Source organism: Mus musculus, chromosome 4, assembly GCF_000001635.26.
Source record: "Mus musculus strain C57BL/6J chromosome 4, GRCm38.p6 C57BL/6J".
Lineage (NCBI taxonomy): Eukaryota > Metazoa > Chordata > Mammalia > Rodentia > Muridae > Mus > Mus musculus.
Window position 1 is genome coordinate 104,788,137 of NC_000070.6, and position 16,781 is coordinate 104,804,917.

The following is a 16,781-nucleotide window of genomic DNA, read 5'->3' on the forward strand; positions in this document are numbered from 1 at the left end:
ACCACCAGAACTTGCTTTATTATAAGGGAAAACAGTGGGTACCTTCATGTACGCCCTTCTTTCTCCTCTTGCCTCCACCCTGACCTTGCCTGCCCAATACAAATAGCCAATTTTACACAGCTAACATCTATGTCACCAGACATAAGCCTTGGATCCTAAGACAAATTCCACAAAGTTCTTTTTGTATGGTTAAGTGTAGTATTTGAAAAATCAGATATCTTTATGGGTTGCAGTGTAATAATTTGCTTCATATATTAATATATAATGACAAAATCAGTACTCAGCATTTCTGTCTCCTTAAACGTTTGTAACCTTTCGTGTTGGGCATCTTCATACTTCTTTTGAAGCTCTTTTTAAAGTATATAACAAATTGTCTCACCTTCGTAGTCTTAGTCCAGTGGGAGAAGTAAGCCTGAAAGCGATAAATCACTGTTAATCATTTATATCAGCTGCAATGCAGCATAACATATATCATAAAGGAAATAGAAGTGATGTGTTATACAAGCTTAAAAGGGGAGCTCCTGTCCGGGACTTCCAGGGATTGTATTAAATAAGCAAGAGCTAAATAGGGATTTGAAAGGCAGGTAACTCATGCCCAGAAGAAAGGGAAGAGCTCAGAGGGGCGAGTGAGCACACAACTATACCTCATTCAGGTTTGGAGATCTGTACAGAGGTGGATAAGAGCCAACACACTGTGTGGCTGATGGAAGTGGGCAGGCATGGAGAGAAGCTCTTCAATGTCAGGGCAGCTGACCCTGCTCAGAGCACTGGTGGATAGGATGTGAAGGGTATGTCTCCAAAGTAAGAGAGTAGTTTGCTTCTGAAGGCACCAGTGAGTGAATGCACCGGCGTTTTGTTTGATTTGTGTTTGCCTGAAGGCGTATTATCATATGATTATCAGAGGTTTAGGATCTTCACGCTAACTAAGGCACTGAAACCAGGTTAGTGAGGAAAGGGAGAACACAGGGGAAGTTTTCTAATCAGTCAACTTGAGTAACAATCAGAGCAAGACTCCCAGAGAATGCATGTGTGTATTTGGGGAGTGCGAACCAGTGCTATGGGAGTGAGCAGGCTATAGGAAACTATGCATGTCTCAAGGGGGTTGAAGCAAGGGAAGTTTCTAAAGGTAAAAATGAGGGGGTTGCAAAAAAAGATCCTTGCTCATCAGGAACCAAGAGCATGGGTGACATCATCCTGAAACTAGGAAGACGCTGGACAAAGGGCCTTGAAGTAGCATGGTTTTTGTGTAAGGTTGCTGTGTCTGTCTTCTGTGGCAGCTCCTATGGTTAGACAATTGTGAGTGCTAGTCCTTCCTAACTTCCAGGCCTGGTGAATTTTTACTTACTTACGTTTTTGTTAGGGCTGACACAGTCAACTCCATTTTGATTCTGACAAGTTGCATAAAGCTACAGGGAGGAGCTAGAACCTAGGAAGTTTGTATAAACCAAGTTCCCAGTGACTACTCAGGCAGTCGTGGTGGGAGAAAAGGAGCTCTGATCCACTGAACAGGAGGATAGAGTGACAGCAAGCTAGGTTGGACAGTGGAGGTTTTCAGTGATAGCGCAATCAAGGCTGCATAGCACTTCAGCTGCAAGACTTGGTTAGAATAGACTGGGACCCCATTGCCTCCATTCATGCTTCCTTCCATACAAGAACCCCTCATCTCACATGTTCTGATACGTAGCTCTCATCTGGCAATACCAGCATCCAGTCTATACTCCAGGTGACACCAGACTCTGTCTGAAAAGGACCAGAGCAAAGAATTGAGGCTTCACATGATACTGAGGAAAGGAACTCTGTTGCAACTACACAACTCTGCCACTGCAGTGTGACAAAGGCTATAAACAATATGGACATGAATGGGAATATGTAAGTGTTTACAAAACAGACAGTAGATATGTTCTATAGGCTATGGTTTGCTGACTCCTGCCAGTAGTCACCTTCCCAAACCATTTTGTGACTTGAACTGTTTGGGTTTTGTTTACAAAAGACATAGGCAAATGGTGAAGGTTTGCAAGTTAGCAAATTCTGCCCCCATCTGAGTGGCCTCTAGTGGTTATATTCATCCTGTAGTGCAGATTTCTGATTCTCCTTCGCTGTCCATGTTTGCTCCAGTAACAATAGCAGTGCTCATCCAAGCTAAAAAGGATACTGGAATATTTATGAGAACTGAAATCTTCCCTCAGATATCCTGAAGGAATCATAAGTGTGATGACCCCAGGCAAAAACAGCGGATACAAAGTTCACCTTCCTTCTCGCAGCTGCTAACTATAAAGGTCTGGGTTTTTTGTTTGTTTGTTTTTTTGTTTTTTTAATTCCATGTTGGTATTTCATCTAGCAAAGCAAGTTCCTCCACGCGCGCTCTGTCCTTGAAGTGGCACATTACAAGCTGAAGTCTAGAAGCCTCATGCTCCATTATGAATTCCTTCAGAGGGTCAAGAGCCTGCCCCTGGAGTATAGCTATGGGGAATACCGAGATCTTCTTCGTGACTTCGGGACCCATTTCATCACTGAAGCCGTACTTGGGGGCATCTACGAGTACACGCTTATCATGAACAAAGACGCCATGGAGCAAGGAGGTGTGCTGCCTGAGGGACATGCCTTTCCTGGCTAGCACAGGAGGGATGAGTGATAGGAAAGTCTTACACAAATGCTTGGGGGAGGCTCATGTTACTCTAGTCCACAGACTATGGTCAATCCCAACATTCCTCTTCCTCTCTTTCCACCTTACCTCCAGAAATTCCTGATTTTTCCAACTGTCTTCAACTACCTGCCTAGGATGTGAATCCCACTTTCCAATCCAGTATTCTATCTCAGGACCAGAGACTTGTCTGGTTATATGAACTGGTTTGGATCACATAGTCCCATCAGTGGCTAGGACTTAGGTGTAATTCCAGTGTATTTGCAAGAGGACATATAACGTAAAGTCATGTGTGCAGGACTTGAGTCTACCAAGATCAAAGGTACCTTCCTCCAAGAGTTGTTCCAAAGGTCCTTTCTGTGGTTTCTAAAACTGCCCCTATAAGTGACCTAGAGAACCACACAATTGAGGGAAAAATAAAATTGATGCCACCCTTAGAAGTTTTCCAGAGGACTGCCAAAGAAAGAAAAAAAAATACAATTCCCCACACTTCAGGCAGTTAGCAAATTTGCATGGTCACAGGGCCTTTTTCTTTTTTTTCTTGCACACCCATTATTTCAATGAGATTTGGGTTTCAAGGGTTTGGAATATTCTTGAGGAAGCTATGGTCTACATTAAAAATGCTAGGAAGCCCAGTAGCTAACAACCCTCTCTTCCTCAGCCAGACTTAAATCAAGATTCAGTTGCTTTTTGGTCATGATAGTCCATCACAGCAGAAGTAACCCTAACTAAGAGAATACTGGACAAAGAGTCTGGTTTTTAGAGTATAGCTCTGAGCATGTGACCTCTTCGAAAGATGCAAATATCCTCACAGGCTTGGAGAAGGAGGTGAGGAGAGAAACTGTGACTGATCCCCACAGGGTCTCTGTAATTTCCACTCTACTTCTTGTCTTCAGACTGATGACATGTTCATCTGAACCTCTGATGTCAGGAAGGTTTAAAGTCAGTGTCAGTCATCAGAAAAGGGACAGAGTGAGTTACCTACTAGGTCACGAGCATCTTTCCTTCTTTCTGCAGACTACACTCTTAGCCATGTTACTGCCTGTGCTGGAGGAAGTTTCGGTATTGGTGGTATGGTCTATAAAGTCTATGTCAAAGTGGGCGTTTCCGCAAAGAAATGCAGTGACATTATGAAAGAAATCAACGGTAAGTCAGTCTCACGTGACTTCTGCACTTTCAGCCTTTCTCTCCTCAGCCTCATTGGTCCCAGGCTTTCTTTAAGTGTGGGTTGTTTCAATGGATTTCAATGAACATAATAATCTATCCAATAATATCCACCTACTTTCTACTAGTATAATAAATACATAAAAAATGAATGAGGTTGAATTCTCATCTTCACAATGACCACGTAGAGTAGATAGAAGGCAGAGGGCCAATATTTAGGCTGAAACCTTAGCACAGAGTTTGGTGAGCTTGCAAATAATATCACTTTGCTCTTGGGGCTGAGAGTTGGACTGGCTGGATATAGAATGGTGGGGGCCAGGCAAGATCTCAGAGACTGAGCCTTATCTGAGATAAGGCATGCCAAAGAGATTAGGAATTGTGGCACACCACCAGCCACATGACGGAGGCCACAATGGCAGACAAAGATATGCTTGAGTTGGGGATTAAAGTCCGTCTTAGTGTTGAGTCAGACGCAAAGTTGAGACAGGGGCAAAGGCCTGTATGGAGTTTGGGGAGATGGGAGTCTAGTACATGTCAAATAGGAATGAGGCCCAATGGCAGTGCTCTGTCCCCAGCTCTTCTGCTCCCTCCCAGTTCCTGCCACATGAAGTATCACACACTGGGAACAGCATCTAGGAAATCACAAACACAGGAATTAGCTGCCAGCTTAGAGCAGGCACTTACACTCGAGGTTGTTTATCTTCTTGATTATTGTTCATACTGGTAGAGCTGGATATATAAAACATGGGTGTTCTTTTAAGATAGTTTGTAGCTTAATCCCTAACAGATTCCTGAACAGGACACTGCCAGAACCCACGAAGCCCCACTCATGACAATGCCTCCCCCCGCCCCCGTGTGCCAGCTATTTACTAATCTATTATCTGTCATCTATTTACCACCCGTAGGTCTATTTACTTATGTATTTATTTATTTATTTATGTCTTTCTATATAGCTATCATCTATGTACAATTCTCTTTGTCTGTCTATCTCTCTATCTGTATTTCCTGCATACTAATCCAATAACAAGCATTTGAATATGTTCATCATGGATCTTCCTTCCTTGTTCTCCTCATTTGTGCTATGCATAATTGGGTTACGTTTCCAGGCGCCCCGGACCCTATCACTTCCCTATGGTCAGGAACATGTCTTGTTCTCCCTTGTCTCCCAGAAAGGTTCACTACAAATCTACAAATCGAAGTATCTCAATGGTTTGTTTAGCTGCAGTAAATTCCAAGGCATAAAAATAGACCCTTTGGTTCCATGCCGCTCTTTCTGCCCATTCCAGAAAGAAATAAGAGGAGCACCATGGTAGAAGACTTGGTAGTTCTTGTGAGAGGAGGGACAAGTGAGGATATCACTGCCTTGGCATACAAGGAGCTACCAACCCCTGAACTGATGGAGGCATGGGGCGATGCTGTGAAGTACAACCCAGCAATCATTAAGATCAAGGTATGTGCAGTCATTATACCCACTCCACCTCTGTGTAGAGCATGGATTCAGAGAATCTGCAATGAGCTGGGTATGGAGTATGGAGCATGGAGCTCATCAAAGCACAGGCCCCATGCTTGAGTTACTTGCATTACAATAGAAAACAGACATGAGGTGAATAGGTTAGAATACAGCAACCCATGCTACCTAAAGATCCCAAGTTCCTTGGTTGGTCCCCAAGCTACTAAGGGGACCACCTACCATGCTTTAAGAAGATACCAGAGGAAAACAAAGACATGCCTAGATGAAAGAGGCACCTAGGGAGGGCAGTTAGTCAGTAGCATGCATGCCCAGCTCTTAGGATAGTGCAAAATGTGATGATGATAACTAATGTTGTTTGGAGCACCTGCTGAGTTCACAACACTCTGCTGGGGCATCAGGAACGTTATCTAGAGTGATGCTTTCAGTGGTATGCAAGTTTAATGTGCTCAACTTCTTTTGTGACAAGTCAGGAAGGTCATGCCCATCTGTGACTGTTCAAGATGTTAGGTCTAGACAAGAGAATCTAGCCGCTTTCCTCCTCCTGTGGGCTTGGTGAGTAGAAAAATAATGATTCTAACCACCTGCCACCCACACAAGAATCCTGCAGCTGTAAATAAACTAAACAGATGCTTGTTAAAACAGGACTGTCACACACATCAGCCATGGTAGGTCCTTGCCTGTGGGGACGTCTGCACGGTACCCATAGCGTGCCTTACACCACTCTCTTCTTGCTGCTGTCTAGACTGTCATTGATGGACAGATATCTACCCCCTGAGAGTTCTCTTTGCAGTCAAGGAGGGGAAATGGGAGACTGGACCTTGCTGAGAGACTCTGCAGTTCCAACCCTGACGATTTTTTCAACAGGATCTATATTTGTGCATCAGCTGCATAGCTTTACAGAACAAGAAGGCTGCCATTCAATTCTTGCCTCTGTACTTAATCTCTAGTGACACACAGAGCACAGACACCAACAATCACAATAGAGATACAGCCAGCCATGGGTTGCAGGCAGCTCCAGAGAAATCCAAGCTTGATTGATACCATGGTGACACCAGATGGCATCACAGCCAGGTGTGAGAGATAACAGGTACTTGAGAGGAAAATAGGCATCTGAATTGTAGCTCTGCACTATGGCATCCTACCTGATAGCTGTTAAACCTGAGACCTGGGAAGAATGGTTTGGTTACCCAGTGAGGAAAAATGTGCCTATGTCTGGGCTAGGGATTGTCACAGGAGGTCAAACCAGTGATGTCAAGTGGAGCATGATAGAGGAGAGTATTTGGAGGAGCAAAGCAGGAGAGAGGCAGAAGGGCAGAAGATCTCTCTGCACCTCTGCACATCTGTCACTTGCACTGAAAACACATGTTCATCCATCCCTCTGCCTCATGGACTGGCTCTGCTCTCAGAAACTGCCGGCTGCTTCACATTATCTCAGAATAAGGCCTCTCTACAGAGGCAGCTTTCTAGGACGCTGGAGTGATGGCTGATTTTCAGGAGAGGAAAGCCCAGTGGATAAACAATTTCTGTGCCACTGCCTGAGTATACTAATGTGTCCTTTGAGAAGAGCTGAGATGAGATTTCTGTAGATGCAAGGTATGCAAGCAAGAACCAGCTTGTGTCATTTCCAGGTAAGTGCAGTCAGGAAGAGATGGCACCTTGTTAAAGGGAGAGTTAGAGATGACAATGGATAAATAAAGAGATTTGTTTTAACACAAAAGATGGGAATTATGTTCAAGCTGCAGAAAATGAGCACATGTCTATAAAATAGAAAAATGGAAGTAAGTCTGAGAATGCATTTGCTTTGTGACAACAATAAAATTCAAGAAAATGAGGAATTTATGAAATAAAAATAGAAGCTGAGCTGTTTAGACACTAATCAGATGAAAGGAACGTAGCAGGATGTGGGGAACGGAGAGCTCAATGGCAGAATTAAAACCCACATTGGAAACCATAAAGAACAGAATTGACACTGCAGAAAATCGAGTCAGTGAGGTGGAAGGTATTATAAAAAAATCCTCTTATAATATGGAAACAAAAGACAAAGAGAGTCAAACACCAACCGCAAAGAAATGTGATAGATTGGGTACAAAAGTAGACATCTAAGACTTGAAGACTCCTTCCCAAGCCAGGGATGAGATTAAGTGTGTCCATACATTCATCAGGCATGTAGTACAGAATCTGCTCTGTGCCTACAACGTGGGATGAACGTGGTGTTGAAACCTAAGCAGAAATACTGAAAACAAGACAAAACAATGTTGCAACACATCCCTGCTGACATGTCTTCCTTTTAGGAACAAATGTATCCCCCAGGAGTGGAAATCAAAGGCAGAAGTCATTCCAGTGTGTAGTGTACCATTGACCTTAGGTCTTTAAAGGAAAAAGCTTGTGGCCTGGTGAAATGTTCCTCAGTGGGTGAACTCCCGAGGCATTTTGAGACAAAACAAAAAGGGTTGTTGTCAGATTTAGCAGATGAAACTACAGAGCATTCAGCTTTGAAATTCAGATAAGGAAGGGATAAATTCTCTTGGTTCCAAGCATCTCCTGTGTATAGCATAGAACGAACTGACTCTTTAATTGCCCCTTATCTGACTTTTGGATGTAACTGGATGTCCTGTATTTAAATAGTAACCCTAATCACTGCTCTATCATCTGCATACATTTTTGCATGGGTCAAGGTAGCTAGATAGTACAAGTGGACTGAAGCTGATGAAGAAGACATTGAATTGCCTAGGGTAGAAAGAGAAAATTATGAATGGTGCTCACAAGAAAGTCAGAATTGCCAAGGTGATGCTGCAGAGAAACAACCAGATCTTAGCATCTTAGTTCAATATGAGTCAATTTCCCAATTACACATGTCCAAGAAGTATTGGGAAGAGAGCTCTGCCCACTGTGGTCATTCCAACATTCAGATAACAGCTGATAATGGCTCTGAAGATTGCCAGAAGAATTCAGTCACTTCCCTCCATGCTCCTGTTCACCTGTCAGGAATCAGAAAAAGTCACACAGAAAGCCTGAGGACCTATAGCCCTACTGTGCACAAATCTCCTGAAGACTGTAGCCCTACCATATGAAAACCTTCCTTGGGGGGACCTGTGGCCCTACTATCTGCAAACTTCCCTCTAAGGAAATGTATCCCTATCCTGTGCAAGCCTGATTTTGAGAAGCTACAGTTCTACCACATGGTCCTCTGAAGAGCTGCAGCCCTACTATGTGTGGCCAGCTTTGGAGTATCTGCTGCCCTATCACATGTAAGCCTGCCTTTGAGATGCTATGTCCAAAAGGAGAGTTTAAGTAAGTCTTGAATTACTCCAAGCAAAAGAAGCTTTGTGTGACGTTAGTGTTAGCACTATTTTAGTAAAACCCTGTCAGCTATGGACTTAGAAGATGGCCCAGTGGTAAATTTCTCACTGTACAATCATGAAGACCAGAATTCAAATTCCTAGAACCCTTATTTTTAAAAAGCTATGTGTAGTGGGCTGCATTTGTAATCCTAGTGCTGAGAAGGCAGAGCCAGGAAGACAACTGGGGCTCACTGGCCAACCAGCTTAGACTTATCAGTGAGTGCCAGCTCACTGAGAGACTGCCTCAAAACAACACAAGGCACATGGCTGTGAAACATCAGCTAAGGTCGAGCTCTGGTCTCCATGTGCACCAACATGAACACACACACACACACACACACACACACACACACACCAGAAAGACAAATGTTATGTTAGTCAGTAGGTAGATGTCAACAAAGCAGATAGGTAGATAGTTCACTGATGATGATGATGATATGATGGTGATTTGCCACAAATCAGTCCCTTTTCATGTGGAAAATGACACAATTCATAAGAAAGATACAGTCTCTAAGGAAACGGACACCTGTCAGTTGACTAATAAATTTCCAAACTTTTAACCTGTTTACCAATAAAAACAACATCATAACAGTGTTATTTTCACCTATCAACTTGACAAAATGATTTAAAATCTGTAATACTCAAAGCATTGTGAGTGCTGAGAGGGGCTTTTTGTGAGGGAAGATGGCAATGTAATTTGGCTCTCATCTAGGGAGATATTTTAAATCCAGTATCTCCATACTATGAAAAATGTTGATAGCTATTGATCTGGTTTTAAACTTTTTTTTGTAAATAAATATGTATGGCTAGGTTGGATACTTGTGGCAACAAAGCTTACAAGGGCAAACGTATCAACCCGAGGCTTAAAAGAAGAGCAGCTACATCCATAACCAGTCTGTCCTTGTATCCTCAAGCTGTGGAAAGTTGTTCTATTACCACAGGCTGAGTCACACAGGGAGAACCTCACATTGTGTTAAGTGAAGAGGTGAGATATAAAATTACATTTATACACCAATGATAATCTGGCTGTCCATAAGTCTGAAAATATATAAACGAATTATCGGGCAGCAAAGCACAATATTAACAGTCACAGCCCACCCTTGGTGGAGGTGACACCTTCGTCAGTTTACTTAACCTTTCTGTGCCCTAGCTTTTTCAACTGTCCCAGGAGAAGATGGAGAACCACCCAGTTCTCAAACTGCTGTGAAGAAATGGGGGGTGGAGAGAGGTGTGATGCAGCATGTACGTCATCTCCTTGTGGTGGCTAGCTCTGGTGACAGTTATTTGACACAGTTAAGAACAACAGGCTGCACTGCAGAGATTTGCCTGGAGCATAATAGATATTCTCCAGCATCCCCTCAAAATACTGTGATAAGAAAAAAAATTTCCCAAGGGCAAGTGTGTTAAAGAAGACCCAGTGACCATCATATTCAAGATAGAGTATCTAAGAGAGAGGTGCAGAAGAGAGAGGTAGAAAAAAATGAAGGGAAAGAAGAGGAAGGGAGGCAGGAGAAGGAAGACAGGAAAACAGACAATGAGCACATACTGGGTACAGCCAAATTAACACAAATGTATAGGCTGCCCTGAAGCCACGGGATAGCTGCTTCACCTAAGAAAACCATCATAGCCTACAAACTCTGGAGAACACAGGGGTGAGGCTAGAGATGGGAACTCCCGAGACTCTTGTATTAGTAACCATCCTAAACTAGGAGGGGAAACAGGCTTTCGACTCCACACCTGATAGTACCAGGATTTTCATCTCGGAGTTTGTTTGTGCTTTAATGAATCACGTGACCACCTGGAGCTTTTCCTCACCTGACAATTGCACCAGTCATCACCGTGTTGTGAGGCCAGAAGCGCATCACCTTCTGAGGTGCACTCTATGTAGGGAGTTTATTCAGATTTGGCTGCCAGCTAGCGTTATGTCTTGGTAGGAAAACGCCATGGTGGTTAAAGTAGGTCTTTCGAGGAGCTCAGAGCAAAAGCCAAAAGCTGACTGTTGAGAACCTTGTCAGTGGCGTAAACCAAGTTCCCCTCCTTTACCCTCCCCCATGTGGGACCAGCAGGCTGGTCTCTCTGAAAACAGCCTCTGGATCAATTCATTGACCACAGACCGGTGAGACAATGGGACCTCCAAGGGGCCTTGCTTTGCCCACTGGAGCGAAGGTCAGCATCAGATGCATTAAGAAATGGAAGCAATTTTCTTCCCACTGGAGGCTTCTATTAGGCATGATTGCCTGCATTTAGACAGACCCTAAACTCTCCAGGGTTGAATTAGGAAAGGATCACAAACAAAATCTGGAGAGGAACCAGGCCCTGGAGCTGCATCCCTAAGAGGAACAGAACACAGCAAAACAGTGGGCGGGCCCAGGTTCTTCCCGCCCATATATGTATAGCCACTGATGCTCATGCGCAGAGTGACCAGCACCTGCGGTTTCCGGTTTCCGCTTGTACTTTTCTAACTCTTGCTGCGTCTCCCATGCCCACCATGTCACTCTGACCCTCTTCAGCCAGCCATCCTCTTTACTCTTAACGTGAGGCTGTGCCCAAAGACAAGAGTGAGCAGCTCCAAGCTTCTCTCCCCTGCGAGCTTACTATCAAATCAGAGAAGAAAATGGAGACTTCGTGTGAAAAAGTTTAAGGATTATAAAGGAACATTTGGAAAGCAGAGTATTTTCAAGTGAATAGTGCAGAGGCCTCTGAGGGAGGGGACTGTGAGCCTTGGTGTGAGGCTTCCTGGAGTGAGCTTCTCCATAACATGTGAGTGACTCTCATAAAACTGGAGGGTGATGATGCAGGGACAACAATCCGAAAGTAAGCCGAAGAGCGGCCAAATGATCACCTTCCAGATGATCCACATGAAGGCAGATGAGCCCCTTCCTACCACAGCCCTCCCTGTCCCTCCCGCTCCTCCCGCCCCTCCCCGCACCTGCTCCTCTCAGCTGGTTTGGTTTGATTGTTACTCTGTGTGAAACCGTGTGGTACAGAAACCTTGTGCCTTGACCCACTGTGGGGCTGGGGCTGGATAAACCTATCGTGAATTGAAAATATCAAGGCAGAAATGCATTTGACCCGCCATACCTGTGGAACACCGCTTGGCGGCATGGTACCCTGGGAGATTTATGCTTCTCATGACGGAGGAGCTGGCTGGGCTCTTGACAGAACCTGTCTCTAGCCTGGGAAGTTCACAATACACTTCCACTAAAGAGGAATCACTTTCTTGCCTTCCTGCGGTTGAGAGATCTCAAGTCAGAGTGTCTGTAAGCCACTAGTTTACACTAGTGTCTGCCTCCGGCTTTGGAAGTCCCTAGGAATAGATTCTCATATTACAGTTATTTTAGATTCATATCTAGCACATAGTAGGTATTCCTTGTTAGTTGAATTGAGCCTGAACATGTGAACTTGTATCTCCCAGGTGGGGGAGGCAGAGAGGAGGGCATCTAGCTGCATGCTGTATGTAGCATGTGCCCTGTTCTGGTGTATCCTCCTGCATTCTCTGTACACTGCCCTCTCCAACTGTCCTTCCCCTGTAGCTTTGCTTTGGCCTCTAGGTGATGTGTGTTTTGTCTCTTCTGTCCCAGGCTGAGCCCCTGTATGAGCTTGTGACAGCCACAGACTTTGCATACTCCAGCACAGTGAAGCAGAACTTAAAGAAGGCACTAGAAGAATTCCAGAGTGAGGTCAGCTCCTGCCGCTGTGCTCCTTGCAGAGGGAATGGAGTCCCTGTCCTGAAAGGTACCACTTTTCAGAACCCTGGGGTTCTTTGTGGAAGACATCATCTGCAGGGATGCTGACTCTAGGGCAACTCTTTACCCACTTTTACTTCCTAAGAAGTCAGAAAGGTGGCAGCTGGGGGACTCTGCTCTGGTTGTCAGGGTACCTAGACTCCAGCCTCAGGGGTCCTCAGGAGTAGCATTTAGCTGAAGCCTGGAGCTGTGAGCATGATGGTCAATTCACGGGAAGTAGGATCAGCTCAGCGGCCCAGAGTTTGGGTCTAAGATTACCGTAGTGTTTCTTGCTTTGCAAGAAATTTAGAACTTAGCAGCTGGTGTCTACCAGCTTGTAGAATAGAGGCATGGGGTAATATGGAGTCAGATGAGGACATTCACAGAATCTGTCCTGAGGAGACAGTCTTCATGATCAGATGAGAGATATTTCAAGGCGGCAGATTCCTGGTATATAGAAGTACTTCCAAAGGTTCAGAACTTGACAAAGGTAGATGGGGCAAGACTCAAATAGTGGGGACCTCCCTAAAGGAGCTTAAGCAGAGACTAGATTATTACTTGTGGTGAGAGATGGCTGGCCTCAGGGACTGCCAAGGCAGCACCTGATCCTGGAAGCATGTAAGTGTGAGTCAAAGATCAACTATGGAGCAATTTTCTCACTGGTACCATATAATTCTCATAATGGCAATGAACACCCTTCCTGCCCAGGAAAGGAGCAGCTCTTGCCCGCACATTCGATAACATCCCACTCACGGTTTTTGTTCCCATTCTACCAGATGGAAACACAGGTGCTTGAGGTTGAGCTCTTGGGTCCCTGCTTTCCCAGGGTGTGATCATGCTCTCTGCCTGTTTTCCTCAGGATCCCGCTGTGAGTGCATCTGCCCCGGTGGCTTCCAAGGCACAGCCTGTGAGGTTACCTATCGGAAAGGTAATGAGTCTACCAGAGTTGGTTGGCTAAACACACCCTGGAAAATGTCTGAAAAGAACAAATGGCCTTGAAGGCTGCTCGGGATCCCGCCTGGGTTTTTCTCACTTCTACCCTTGGGAATGCACCATGGTGTAGGACTGCTCAAGTGTGACATTCCCAAGCCATCTCAGATTGTGGCGGGAAGCTTATGTCCTTTGCCCAGGTGACTGGGTTCCTGAAAGGAAAGCTGGGGATGGGTGGGAAGGATAGCAAGAGAAATAATGAGCCAAGACAAAGTTCTCTGATCAAGGCTCAATGTTTACTTTTTGAGTCTGAACTTAAAAAGGGGGGACCCATCCCCCGCTATGCCAGGATCTCCTGGCTTATTGGGATCACATCAGGAGAACAAGCTCAGGCTGCTCAGCAGGTGGTGGCTTCTTGCAGGAAGCTGAAGATGTGGCAGACAATAGACTTTACCTAGTTGGGAAGACTCCGCCCTAGGTGGGCTGGCCAGCTGTGGCAAAAACAAGGTCTGATTCAGCCCGCTCAAGACTGGGGGAGGGCACATTGTATTATCTAGCCCAAATCCAGTGTGTGTGTGTGTGTGTGTGTCCCCTATGTAGAAATTCCTATAACACTCCCTATCCCCTGAGTGGTATTAGTCAATTCCTGTTGAAGATGCTCACAAGATTTTGAAGATAGGTACACATAATGTTTTTCATGTTGTTTCTCCTCCCTCATTCTGTAAGTAATGCCATATCTCATTGACTTCTGCAACTCCATGACTCAGGTGTGGTTGTTTCTCAGTGATAGATGATAGATAGATAGACACATACATACATACATACATACATACATAGATGACAGACATCTAACAAAAGAAAGGCTAATAAAACTTTCCTTTGCACTCTCAAATTCTTTGCCCACTTTGTCATCTAAGAATTGTCAGACTCACATACCTCTCTCATTTTTATTCCTTCCCATAACTTTTTGGTGGCCTCCTAAAATGGATCTAACACATCTGATAAAGCATTGGGGCATTCTCTATGCGCCTCACTGTGCACTGGGCCCCTTGGCTGGGTTCTTGAATTCAGCTCGAATCAGAGCTCATCACTATCATTTAATAACTCTAGGTTGAACAAGACTTTGCCCTCTCTTGGCTGTGACATGGACATGATCCTGTTTACTGCTCACACACCTGAGTTTATAATGAGGCATATAAATCATTTAAAATGATGGCTGATAAACTGGAAGGGCAAAATAAGCACTAACTGCTTTGTTTTGTATTTATTATTTGTATTTTAGACATAGAAAATAATTTACTCTTTACAACAAGCCCATGAAGACAGTACTGGTGATAGCCCCATTATACAGATAAAGAAGCTAAAGATCAGTGGGTCACCATTCAGAGTGAAAGCAGAAACCCAGGTCCAGGTTAGCAAACATGGCTGACTGCACAGCCTTTAAGCTTGTCCTTCTATATCATGGTTGGCTTTGTTATCTCCTCTTGCACCTCATCCAGATCTTGGAGAGTGACCTGCTCAGAGTGTAGGATTACAAGACCACAGTGTTCCCACAGTGTTTCTGTTTAGAAGAGACCTTGGAAACTGTCCACGTTAGCTCTTTCATTTTGCACCTATTTATCACAGGGAAATAGTTATTCCACAGCCTCATCTATGACCAAAGCCAATCCTTAATAGACAACAAGCAACAAGGCATAGAGTGGAAGTGGTATTCACCTCATTTAAAATGTACCACTCTCATAGTAGATAACATAGCTCTCATGCATGAGAAACTATCCAGTATCTTAATGTGTCTAATCTGTAAGCCATTCATTTGCCCATCCCCCTCCTACATACTCATCTACCCTTCCATCCATCTGTCCATGCCTCTGTCCACCCACCTACCAATTCACCATCTACCAAACCATCTATCCACCAACATGTTTACCCATCCATCCATCTATCTATCCACCCACCTAGTCACATAGTCATTTATTCATTCACCCACCCACCCACCCATCCATCCTCTCACCACTCATACATGCATCTATGTGCCCACTCACCTACCCATCCATCCACCCACCCACCCATTCATCTTCCTGCCAGCCATTGCTTATTTGCAGGAGGCCTGCTGTTTGCCGGCCTAGTTGTTGAGATTCATTACGAGCAAATCAGGTATGGTCCTTGTCATCACAAAGGTTGTGGTGTAACAAGACTAATGCTATGTAAATTATTCCATAAACACATTTAAAATTTCTATGCAACAATTGCTACAAGTGCTCTGAGAGCTTAGAATACAGGGATGTGATGAAGAGGTAAGGACGCCAGGCTTCTGTGAAGAAATACAAGTTTACTGAGATCTAAAGGACTAATTGGATTGATGATGTTAATGGGAAAGGGAAGAGCACCCTGGGCAAGGAATAATTGTAGAATGTGGAAATATTCTATGCAAGGAGAGAATGAAGAAAACAATGACAAGAGAAAAAAGACCCTTGTTTAATGGGAGATATCAGAGATTCAGATTCCAGAAGCCTGTTGGCTTCTTTGCCCAATCCTATACCACCTTCTAGGACAAGAGAGTATAAGAACCAGTTCACATTCACTTTCCTTCTTTCTTACAGACATCCCCATAGATGGGAAGTGGAGTTGCTGGTCTGACTGGTCTGCATGCTCTGGAGGACACAAAACAAGACACAGGCAGTGCAACAATCCAGCCCCTCACAAAGGAGGCAGCCCCTGTTCGGGTCCTGCTTCCGAAACACTCAACTGTTAAAGGAGGGCACACACAGATGATCCCGAGTGAACTCCAACCCTCACACACTTAGCCAGGCTTCCAGTACTCCAGCTCCCACCCAGGGCTGTCACAACAAAACGCAATGCCACTCTGCCCTTTTAAGATTTGTTTGATCAGTGCATGATAATTTGAGTAAACAGTGGATTGAGCAAAACCCTAAGTCCTTGCATGGTGAACCTCCCTTTGCACACTCTGCACTTTTGTTACATCCACAAGGTCTTGGAGCCAAAAACTCTCTTGGTCACCATGTAGTGACAAAGACACATAGTAGGTGTTGAATAATGAAACAGTACATTGATAAGTTGTTCATCCCTTGGTAAGCACAGAGTCTTCTTCAGTAATAAAGACAGCCAATCTCTAGGAAATGATCTCTGTGTGGCACCAATCAATCCCCATGACAACCTTGTAAGACAAATACATGGGATACAGGCTTGGGGCCATATAGTGACTTGTTCCAGGTCATACCATTTAGGAAATGTCAGAACTGTGCTGCAAACAAGGCTCTGGAATCTAGGAGGGGAGGGGCATCTCCTTTTCTGAATGAGTCTGTAGTTAGCAGAGAACTGTTCTTGAAATAAAACACAGCAGAAAGCTGTGTGTATTTCTGTGAGGGGGTTGGTGTGCAGGTATGTGCGCATGTGTGCATAGATGTGTGTTCTTGTGCCTAGTCAGGAGAGTGGCTTTGGGTCCCCTTAGCTTCTTTGATGCTGAGCAGAGGAAGCAAAGCATATGGGAA

General features: G+C 44.5%; 1 protein-coding gene across 2 annotated transcripts in view; it reads left to right on the top strand.

Annotated features, from left to right (window-relative positions):
- The window catches only part of C8b (complement component 8, beta polypeptide), a 38,232-nt gene extending 21,820 nt beyond the window's left edge, over positions 1-16,412 (top strand). For both annotated transcript variants that reach the window (NM_133882.2, NM_001316671.1), the window contains 6 exons: positions 2,339-2,579; positions 3,659-3,787; positions 5,092-5,255; positions 12,199-12,352; positions 13,202-13,270; positions 15,873-16,412. In NM_133882.2, coding sequence (NP_598643.1) covers positions 2,339-2,579; positions 3,659-3,787; positions 5,092-5,255; positions 12,199-12,352; positions 13,202-13,270; positions 15,873-16,024 — 909 coding nt within the window. In that variant the 3' untranslated portion in view covers positions 16,025-16,412. The remainder of the gene's footprint in view (positions 1-2,338; positions 2,580-3,658; positions 3,788-5,091; positions 5,256-12,198; positions 12,353-13,201; positions 13,271-15,872) is intronic.
- The last annotated feature ends 369 nt before the right edge of the window (positions 16,413-16,781 follow it).